The sequence below is a fragment of the Phyllobates terribilis genome, unplaced genomic scaffold (genome assembly GCF_046119375.1).
Source record: "Phyllobates terribilis strain yellow unplaced genomic scaffold, ASM4611937v1 Scaffold_1__5_contigs__length_1240528914, whole genome shotgun sequence".
Lineage (NCBI taxonomy): Eukaryota > Metazoa > Chordata > Amphibia > Anura > Dendrobatidae > Phyllobates > Phyllobates terribilis.
Window position 1 is genome coordinate 70,496,888 of NW_027362761.1, and position 11,612 is coordinate 70,508,499.

At 42.2% G+C, this 11,612-nt stretch overlaps 1 protein-coding gene across 3 annotated transcripts; it reads left to right on the forward strand.

Moving 5' to 3' along the window:
- The first annotated feature begins 977 nt into the window (after positions 1–977).
- Positions 978–10,973, forward strand: LOC141205670 (uncharacterized). 3 transcript variants are annotated; one of them, XM_073664157.1, is made up of 2 exons: positions 978–1,082; positions 7,965–10,973. In XM_073664157.1, the coding sequence occupies exon 2, from the start codon at positions 7,989–7,991 to the stop codon at positions 9,285–9,287; it is 1,299 nt and encodes a 432-aa protein (XP_073520258.1). In that variant the 5' UTR covers positions 978–1,082; positions 7,965–7,988; the 3' UTR covers positions 9,288–10,973. The 3 variants fall into 3 exon arrangements, with proteins under 3 accessions (XP_073520258.1, XP_073520250.1, XP_073520269.1); XM_073664149.1 differs by having other exon boundaries at positions 998–1,082; positions 7,862–10,973; XM_073664168.1 differs by lacking the exon at positions 978–1,082 and adding an exon at positions 7,743–7,764.
- Positions 10,974–11,612: the final 639 nt, after the last annotated feature.

Sequence of the window (11,612 nt, forward strand, 5' to 3'; positions counted from 1 at the left end):
ATTGGATTAAAATTGTGTTAAAAATGTTCCTGTGCTGAGATAATCTTATAAGTGTGTCCCTGCTGTGTACTGTGTAATGTCTGTCTGACCATGCAGGAATATGGTCTGATCATACCACATCTCCTGGGCAGGGGAGGAAGCAAAAGAGTATATAGACAAGACAGCAGGGGGTCACAGCTGATTCTTTCTGTGAGGTAAAACATTTTCCTGCCTGTTTAAAAACATGTTTTACCTCACAGAAAGCAGCAGCTGTGACCCCCTGCTGTAATGTCTGTATACTCTTTTGCGTCCTCCCCTGCTCAGGAGATGTGGTATGATCAGACCATGTCCCTGCACGGTCAGACACAACCATTACACAGTACACAGCAGGGGCACATTTAATAAAAAATTATGCATGTTTGGTACAATCATACTGACCTGGTGAATCATATTGCCAGGTCATTTTACTGTGCAATGAAATCCATAAAAACAAAAGCCAAAAGACTGTTGCGTAATTGCACTTTTTTTTACAATTTTGCCGAATTTCGATTTTTTTTTTATCTTCCATTTTTTATTTCCATTCCATTTTCGCATGGTGGTAAAATGAATGGTGACATTCAAAACTACAACTCGTCCCGCGAAAAACAAGTCCCCATATGGCTATGTGGGCTGAAAAATTAAAAAAGTTATGGCTCTTGGTAGAATGAGAGGAAGAAAAAAATGAAAGCCCAGAAACAGAAAACCTCCATGTGGGGGAAGGGGTTAATGCAAAGAGCAGATTCAGTTGGCTGAGGCAATAAAATATTGATACTCGGAAACCTTGAAACATCATTACTAAGTGGAAGAAAATGCTGCAATGGCCAGTTTGGACTTTTACTGACCAAATTTTTTAATAACTGAAAGTTTGAGGTCAGTAATGTTGGATTTCTTTTCATCTCTTCCTCCGTTCTAACTGTCAGTATATGGCTTTGGCAGCGGATGCTAACTGATCAATCATTAATGTCCACATGTGCTGTATAACTTGTCTAGGCAATTTAAAACTGAGGGAAGCCGCCATACTGAAAACGGAACAGTGTACGGAAAGAGGACCAGTGCAGATACAGGTAAGCGATCCAGGCACACACACGTTACACTAATGTTTTCTCTAGGCTTTGAGATAGCATTGGTATGGAGCTAGATGCTTTAGGCAGGAACTGTGTATGTGAACCTTGTAGAGAACCTTGAACCTTGGAAAGAGAAAGAGAAAAAGAGAAGAGAGAGAGAGTGAGAAGAGAAAGAGAAGAGAGAGTGAGAAGAGAAAGAAGAGAGCGAGTGCTTGATTCGAGTACCGGGCTCTCAAGTATTTCAGTGCTCAAGCATCACTAACTATAATATGCGCTTTAAAATAGTGTACATTGTAACTGAAATCTATGTTTGGCATGGACTTCATTTTCTGGCACATGGACAGCCGAAAGATACAGCAAATGTATTAACAAGTGTGAACCTCTTAATAAATTTGACGCATCTTTCTCCAGGGGGGACTACAGGTTCATGACTTTCATTTAAAATGCCAGTCTTGCTAAAATCCCCACTATGTTTTCATATCCGCCAAGTCTTACCATTTAAAATAAAGGCTGCATATGCCAGAGTGTTCCAGTTTTGTAATCTCACAGTACTGCTGGCCAAGGTATGTGAGTGAAGAAAAAGGGGGTCAAAGAGTTTTTCTAAACACGTCAAACACTTAACAAGCTCAGGCAGGAAAAAAAGGATTTCTGTTACTTTGGTATAGAAAGGGGCTGTGGCTTGAATAAGCACTGGATCTAGCATGTTCCAGATTTTTCAAGGCTTCACACAAAGATATGAGTATCCCTAGCTTCCAAGTCAAAAGTTTTATTTTAAATACTACACTGCTCAAAAAAATAAAGGGAACACTCAAATAACACATCCTACATCTGAATGAATGAAATATTCTCATTGAATACTTTGTTCTGTACAAAGTTGAATGTGCTGACAACAAAATCACACAAAAATAATCAATGGAAATCAAATTTATTAACCAATGGAGGCCTGGATTTGGAGTCACCCCCAAAATTAGAGTGGAAAAACACATTACAGGCTGATCCAACTTTGATGTAATGTCCTTAAAACAAGTCAAAATGAGGCTCAGCATTGTGTGTGGCCTCCACGTGCCTGTATGACCTCCCTACAATGCTTGGGCATGCTCCTGATGAGGTTGCGGATGGTCTCATGTGGGATCTCCTCCCAGACCTGGGCTAAAGCATCCGCCAACTCCTGGACAGTCTGTGGTGCAACGTGATATTGGTGGATGGAGCGAGACATGATGTCCCAGATGTGCTCAATCGGATTCTGGTCTGGGGAACGGACGGGCCAGTCCATAGCTTCAATGCCTTAATTTTGCTGGAACTGCTGACACACTCCAGCCACATGAGGTCTGGCATTGTCCTGCATTAGGAGGAACCCAGGGCCAACCGCACCAGCATATGGTGTCACAAGGGGTCTGAGGATCTTATCTCGGTACCTAATGGCAACCAGGCTGCCTCTGGCGAGCACATGGAGGGCTTTTCGGCCTTGCAAAGAAATGCACAGAAAACCAGGATTGGCAAAGTCGCCACTCGCACCCTGTGCTCTTCACAGATGAAAGCAGGTTCACACTGAGCACATGTGACAGACGTGACAGAGTCTGGAGACGCCGTGGAGAGCTATCTGCTGCCTGCAACATCCTTCAGCATGACTGGTTTGGCAGTGGGTCAGTAATGGTGTGAGGTGGCATTTCTTTGGAGCCCTCCATGTGCTCGCTAGAGGTAGCCTGACTGCCATTAGGTACCGGGATGAGATCCTCAGACCCCTTGTGAGACCATATGCTGGTGCGGTTGGCCCTGGGTTCCTCCTAATGCAGGACAATGCCAGACCTCATGTGGCTGGAGTGTGTAAGCAGTTACTGCAAGATGAAGGCATTGAAACTATGGACTGGCCCGCCCGTTCCCCAGACCTGAATCCGATTGAGCACATCTGGGACATCATGTCTCGCTCCATCCACCAACATCACGTTGCACCACAGACTGTCCAGGAGTTGGCGGATGCTTTAGTCTAGGTCTGGGAGGAGATCCCACAGGAGACCATCCGCAACCTCATCAGGAGCACGCCCAGGCGTTGTAGGGAGGTCATACAGGCACGTGGAGGCCACACACAATTTTGAGCCTCATTTTGACTTGTTTTAAGGACATTACATCAAAGTGGGATCAGCCTGTAGTGTGTTTTTCCACTTTAATTTTGGGGGTGACTCCAAATCCAGGGCTCCATTGGTTAATAAATTTGATTTCCATTGATGATTTTTGTGTGATTTTGTTGTCAGCACATTCAACTTTGTACAGAACAAAGTATTCAATGAGAATATTTCATTCATTCAGATCTAGGATGTGTTATTTGAGTGTTCCCTTTATTTTTTGAGCAGTGTACTATCCATATCATCCATTACAAGAGGAGATGACTTTTTGATAAGATATACAGAATGGTAGAAGAACACATCGGTAAAGTCTGATCTTGGATCGCTACTGATTTCCAGTGTAGATGGCTCTGTAGGTGTGAGCTCTTTTAAGAGGTCTTTCAGTCTGGAGATCAGTGCTGATATGCAGGGCCGTCATCAGGGCATTACTGCTATTACTGTTGTATGGGGCCTGGTGAGGAGAAGCAAAGAGGTGGGGCCCCGACTGGGCCCCGAGCCACTGTATAAACGGCCTAACAACAGTGACGTCAAATGCTGCCGGCCCACCCTCTGTTCCTAAGATACCGGTGCACCCCGGGCTCTTGCAGCACATTATATGCAGGAATTCAGGGCCTGAAAGTGATGAGGTGCGTGCCACCGCCCGCTCACCCGCCCGTCCGACCTCCCATTTCCCCATCCGACTTCCCATTCGCCCACCTGCTGGTCCACCCCACCAGCTACTCTTCTTGTGCAGTGTGAAGTTGGCGGCCGTCTCTGTCTGCTGTCTGCCTGTAAACTACTAAGTACTACTAAGTTCAGCCCTTCTGACTGCTGCCTGTCTGCTTGCCTGCAATAACGTACAGTTGCATGTTTTAAAGGGGATATTCTAGTAACCTAATACTTATACCCTATAAACAACATATGGAATAATTATTAGGGCCAGTTCACATGGCGGATCTTAAAGCAGAAGTTTGGCGTGGACAGCCACGCCAACATTCTGATAAATATCAATGGTGGCCGCTTCCTTCATGCCTCCCATTCATCTCTATGGGAGACAGTGATGAGGATTGCGGAATGGCGGGTTTTAGCCGCAGTCATGCTGAGAAAGGACCTGCACGCACGAAAATTCTGATTGAAAATCTGCGGTGTAAGCTGGCCCTTACAATCAAATGGCATGCCCAATCAGCTGCTAAACTCATTTCAGGGGGCGATGAGATTTTCGGGGGCCCCATTCTTGTGATCAGTGGGGGGTCCCAGAAGTAGAACTCCCACCAATCCTGAGAACAGGGGCCCCATAACTCTAACTGCCCCCTGAAATGAACGGAGCGGCTGGTCAGACATGCGAGTAGCCGCACGATTCATTTGACTATAATCCTATGCAGTCAGAAATACACATTATAAAAAAAATTATCACAACCTGAATGCACGTGACTCATTCCCTGAAAGAAAAATAAATAAAAATATTCAAAAAAATATTGGATATTTACATTTTTTTTTATAGGTTAGAGTAGAGTAGGGCCCTGACAAAAGAGTCTACCTTGCCGTGGTGGCGGCTTAAAAAATCTTTTGGCCATAATAAAAGCTGATGGCTATGTATGTGATCTGGTGTTCAATAAAAACTGGTAATGTGTGATTGGTGAGGACGTGGTGTAGAATGGAGTTTTTCCAAGAGTGGGCGGTGGGACTGTGGAAGGTTCAAGGGGTGGAGGCGGAGATGGGCTGGAGCCTGGCGGAGTCTGAAGGCGGCCCAAAAATGTTGCCAGTATGGGGCCCTGAAATTCCTGGTGGCAGCCCTGCTGATAAAACTAGCCTACTCACATTTGCAGTATCTATGACATATTAGAGGATCATATTTACTAGACTTCACCTTTAATTTAAATGAAAATCTTTTACAAACCTTTTGATAAATTTTCCCATGCAGTGAAAACACTATCACATTTCCAAGCTGTTGATGCATTTTCAACAATCTCCGTATTGCTTTATAATAAGCTGGACAGAATGTTACAGGAAATATTTATTACATTTAGGTACCGATTCATTAAGACTAGTGTTTCATACACCAGTCTTAATGAGGGGCGTGCAGGAATAAGACTCACTGATAGATTTCAAAACACCAACATTTTTATGCAGCTCTAAGGCTATGTACCCACGATGCAGAACTGCTCCGGATTTTTCCTGAACGTTTCTGCATCTCCCTGGCAGAAAAAACACATGCGGATTGTACATGCGGATTGTACATGCGTTTTCCTGCCAGGGACATGCGGATGTGAAGCATTCTTCACATGCATTTCCGCATGCCGGTTGTCAAGCGCTTTCCAAGCGATTTTAGCATCATTTGGAAAGTGCTTGACAACTTGGTCACACTATATAAATCCATGCAACCGGCATGGATTTATATACTGTGACCGTAAAGAATGTTTAAAAATAAAAAAATAAATCTATACTTACCTTCCGATGGCCCCCGCAGTCTTGCTTCACTCCATCCTGGCTGCCGGCAGATCGCGGTACACTGAAGGACCTGCTGACGTCAGCATCGCGTAACCCGTCACATGACTATGACGTCAGCGCAGGTCATTCAGTCCACCGCAATCTGCCGGCATGGGAGGACGAGCGCACCGCGGGCCGTCAGAAGGTAAATATCATATTTATTTATTTTTTTTTATTTTTTTTTTCATAGGTTCTATGGTACCTGGGTCTGGAGGAGAGTCTTCTCTTCTCCAGACCCGGGTACCCATCCGCACATTAGAACGCATGGAATGCGCATCTACATATACAGTGATGCGGAATCCATGCGTTCCAATGCAAGTCAATGGCGGCGAAAATGCAGCACTTCCGCAAAATAATTGGTAGTGCGTTTTTTTCCCCAATGATAATCCGCAGCGGAAATTTCCGCAGCATGTGCACAGCACATGCGGATTATCACTGGGGAACATAGCAGACCTTCTACCATGCGTTTTTTAAGCGTTTCTGCAGCGTTTTTGCCGCTGCGGAAATGCTTAAAAAACGCATCGTGGGCACACAGCCCAAGTTGTGCAAACTTTTTATGGCCATTCCGTGTTTTATGTAAATTCTTTGATGTATCGGCCCCATTCACACTTCAGAAATTAAAGTTTAAGCATTGAATAATGGAAAATGATAAAACTCTCCAGTATGTTTCTTTAGAAATTCCTCGTGGCTTTTTTAAAGGGAACTTGTCAGCAGTTTTTTATACCCCAAACTAACATCATCTATGGAAAGTCTCTAATGTTGATGCTGTCCATACCTGATTTAGAAATCCTTGTTTCCAGCTTTTGAGAAATCCATCCGTAAATATTTATGCAATTGAGTCTCAAATGCAGAGAAGTTGGCCCTGCCGTTACAGCTCTCCACCCTTTCTCATTTTCCCACCCGCTACCTGTCTTCTGCCAGTAACAAATAGGTCACTTTTGTGTGAACCTGCTCTAGAACTCTTGTGGACACCATCATTCCCGTGGGCAGAGCATGCACAGATTGACAGTCCGGCTTTCGCAACATCATCAGGACCTTAGTGTGCATGAGACACCCCAGGGAATGACAGTATCTATGCGAGATCTCAGGTTGGGTGACAAAAGTGACCTGTCAGTCACTGACAGTAGGACAGTGGTGGGCAGGTAAAGAAGGAGAGAGACTTCACTTGTAGCTCATTTGCATAAAGTTTGCCAATAAATTTCTCAGAAACAAGGATTACTAAAACAAAAGGTAACACGAGGCTAGGGTCACACGAGGGTAAATTCTTGCAAATCATATTCTGATCAAACTCTTATTACAGTGCGATCTGATTCTCTCGGATGATGAAAAAATGGGAGAAAATGTTTTTTCCATCTACTCCATTTTGTCAGTCCGTGGAAATCGGACTGCATTCAAATGTCATCCGAATGCAATCGGATGTTTTCCACAGGCTCATTAACTTACATGGCCGAGTGCGATCCGAATATCGGAGCATATTCGAACATGCTGCGATTTTTTTTCCCCCGGACCATCTAAGGAAAAAATTGGACATGCGCACGGCCCGATAGAATAACATGGGGGCGAGTGCTATCCATCAAAACAAAGAATAGCACTCGTTCGATTATTACGGTCGTCTGCACGAGCCCTTACAGCAACTTTACATACAGCTCTGGCAAAAATTAAGAGACCACTGCAAAATTTTCATTTTCTCTGATTTTTCTCTTTATAGGTATATTTTTACATTAACGTTTCATGCTGATGAACAGTTGCGTTTTGCACCAAGATTTTTATTGAACAGAGATTTGCTATCATACTTTCATTACGACCAGAACGTCCCGCACACAGAACATAATATTTTCTTTTGTGACTAGTCACATTTCGTTTGTGATTACATAACAGCTATAGTATTTCATCCTTTTATTGTCCTAAATCATTTACTAAAGTGCATTAGGAAAAAAAATGAAACCTGGATCTGAGCTTTTTTTTTTACGCGACGTGTTTATTTTATTAACTGACCTATTACCAGTTAGAAGATTGCTGATTAGGTTTGGGCGGTCTCTGCAAAGAAGTTTCACTGTTCTTATTCAAATGAAATGTACGCGTATACAATGGTGCAGGTAAAAGCAATAAGAAGCGAAGAATGTATGTGTCAAAGATATGCAGACAGTTGTTTTTCTTGTTCTACACGTACTGACCTTCTTGATATTTGTTTAGACTGTTTTACATACTGGAGGAGGAGACATCAGGGAAACCTGTGAGTCAATCTGCTACCTTGATCTGTGTATAAAGCAACGTGTAACAGACTTTTCTCATTTAGAGGACACACGAGCTTACCTGAGTCATGGCTTCTGCAGGACCCACCAGGATACAATGGAAGCATGTCTTCATCGCAATCGTTGTCATCGTGTCAACTTTGTTAATCATCGCATCAATTGTGATGATCACGATTGGATATCTCAATCCCTTTGGCACAGTTGGACTTGGAATACTGGGAGGAGGCTGCGTTTTATACTTTTCAGCCATACTCTTTCTCTGCTCTGGCGGCATATGGATAAAAAACAAGTACTACGCAGATGAAAATGCCCAAGAAAAATTGTACCACTCAGCCAGTGAGGATATATCTCTCCTGAAACCAGCTGCAAAAACTGAAGCTGGGTGTATAAATGAGACTGAACGCCAATCGGATAATATTGCACCATTGTGTTCAGTATCCACTGTTTATTCCTCCGTTTCTTCATCTGTATCTACAGTCCCTGACAGAACAGTGGTATTTAACTGGCAAGGGGGTGACGCCGAGAATACTTTAGACGGCGACGTCTTTTCATCTTCCCTTACTGCCATGCAGCACACAGATATGAAGTTACAAGAAAAACTGCAGTTAAAACAAGGATTAAAAGAACGAATGAACTGTGAAACATCTTCTGATTGCAAAACAAAAGACTTGGAAAGGAAGAAGATTGATGATTTATCAATCCTTCATAGTAATGTAAAGTCTGTGTCTGATATTCCTCGCCAACGCAAACCTGTAGTGATGGATTTTGTGGAGACTAAATGTTCTAGTACTGAAGGAAAGCAGTTGATGAACCATTATGTAAGTGGCCTAAGGAAAGAAGAAAATAATAGTAATATAAATTTGCAAATTGGCGGTAGAAACAATATTTCCAACATGTTATGCTCACTGGAAGGTCTACGAAGCTCTGGAGATCAAGCCAAGTACCATCAAGACAAGGCTGAGCAGTTAAAACATATGTATGAGAAGAAAACAGCAAAAGAACTGCCAAAAAAGCAAGAGTGCAAACCAGCGTTGGAAAAGAGGAAAATGAGTACTGGCGAAAAAGACAACCAAACCCCTGGTAGACATTGGAGTATCATCTCTGAAGAACATTCTTGGATACATAATCCAAGGGTTAAGGGCAAAGCAAATAAGGATTTAAATGCTCTACCAACCATGCTGGAGACTGAAAAAAAGAACCGATCTTGTGAAAAACTACATATGATAAACGAAGAAAGAACTGAGGTACCTCTTCAAAAACTACTGCCAAACACTAGGCTTGATAAGTCAGGAAAAGTACATTCATCCAGTCAGATGCCAACATCAGAGCATCTGGGTGCAAAGGGTAAATTTATGATGAAGAACTAGAAAAGGCAACTAAGGCAATGTAATATGGAGATTAGTGCCTCTCCTGTTGTTGAACTCTTTTGGGGGTGAAAGGTTGAAAAGGATAGATCTTGTTGAAGAAACCATAAATGACAAAAGACACTAATGTTCTTTTTTACTGTGAAGATTGTGTGCCAAACCTGGAAAATAAATAGCACATTCCTTACATGCAATCGAAGAGCTAATAATACATCACTCTGTCATTGAAAAATGTCTTGAAGGATTTCTTAGGGCTCATTTAGATTAATCCAATCGCTACTGAGGGGCTCTCCTTTACAGGGGAACCAATAAAGTATGTAAACTTCACCTGAACGAGCCCTAAAATTTGTGTCTGCCAACAATACTAACATTGATGCTATTAATTAGCTGATCTCCTTTCAGGGATATGTCAAATGTACTTACTGTATGTTTGTATACGGTGTGCTGCTTTGCACATTATTATGATGTTTCTTTTTGTATTATGGCCTCGAAGACAAAGCAAAAGGTCAGGACATGGAAAAAAAATATTTTCTAACCCATATAGGAATTAAAATGTCATTTCATTCAATTGGAATTCTTATGATCCACCAACAAAAAAAAATCTCAGGGCTGTGGTTAGAAGCACTGCATTGTGTAAACCAAGTTCATGGCAGGTAAAATATATTTATTTGTCACTATGTCACAATTTTTGTATGTGCCCAGATAGCACAACAGAAAGATTAGTCATGTTGTGATTATTTTGTTTTTGCCAGAAGCTGGAAACCAGAGTGAGAATTTAAAGGGGTTGTCTAGAAAAAATGAAATTTGTGGTTTGGTATATTAAAAAATAATAAACAAAGCTATACTCGCCTACCCGCACTTACCGTGATACGGTGCAGGCCGCTCCATAATCTGTGTTTACATCGAAAGGATTTCAGCAGCTCATCATCAGTGGTATCAGCAATGCCGCTGACCACATCCGCCAATCACAGGTCCTAGTTGTCCTGGTGCTGCTTTGACCAGTGACTTTCCTTTACATGTAAATGCAGACCATGGAACGACCTGCACTGGACCCGGGTCAGGTGAGTATAGTTTTATTTTTTTTTAATACACCAATCTACTTGTAAAATGTTAATTTTGCCCGGACAACCCCTTTAAGGAAGAGATTTATTTCTGTAGAACAGATCACATAAACATTGCATTATATAGTTTACATTTAACTGATGTTTGTCTGCAAGAAGATAAATTACTTGATCCTTATTTATATGATTGCTAGATAGCCATGTTACTACTAATGGTTTTTGATGTCTAAGGGTATGGCCAGACGGTGCGGCCACCATGTGAGGCTGAAATTCTGTCCACCTCGATGGCAAATTGCTGCATGATTTTGTTTCACCGTTGTGCCGCCATTGGCCCACCATGATTGTTTGAAGCTTATGCCACGCTGCCCCCGCATCCCCTGGCCTTACCTTTATTATTCTGGATGATTTTGTTTTATTTAAAAAGATTGTTTTCTTTGTTATTCAATTTGAGTGATATTTTTCACATTGAATAGACATACATTTCTAAGCACTTTATGTTTTAGGCCATTTAGAATTTAAAGAATAATTACATGAATCATTATTGATGTTGTATGATGTTTTCTTAAGTTAGTTTAGTAAAAAAAATGTATTTATTTGAAGTGTAATTAAATTTCAGTTAATTATAGTAGTTTGTTTCAGTTTTTTACATGCATTTTTCTTAAAGCTCAACGGAGTTGACCAAGTTCTAGTAAGTGAAGATAAATGAAACTAAACAGTACAAAGTACATCAGAGCACTTTTACTAATGCCGTCAGACTAGTTTGCCTATTATTGTTATTCAAGGGAGAATTTCATGGATGTACAGAGGAGTTGGACAGTAGATTTTAACTACTACTATATATCTTGTTGTTTTGGTGCTAAGTTAGAAGATAATTGAAAACACCATTCAGCACTTTTGTCAACTTTTACTGTATTAATACAAGAAATTAAAATGTGAATTTTTCATAACTACACAAAGACCAGGACATCTAATTTAACGGGGTTGTCCACTACTTATTATTCCCTCCCCAATGTATCCCCCCGGGGCCCATAAGTGTTTTTGTAAATACCTTCTGTTGCAGTTAGTGCCTGTGAGCGGCGCTATCACTGGCCGCTCACAGGCATCACGTGACCCCCCGGCTGCAGCCGATGCTGACATCCACTGATGTCACGACAAGTTGCGGCTGCAGCCGAGGGTCCCTCTTCCGCGTTCCACGGTGGCTTCTGGGTTGTGGGCGGGGTTAGCACCGCGTGTCACACCCGGCATCCACCGCACGCTCTGCCTTTCC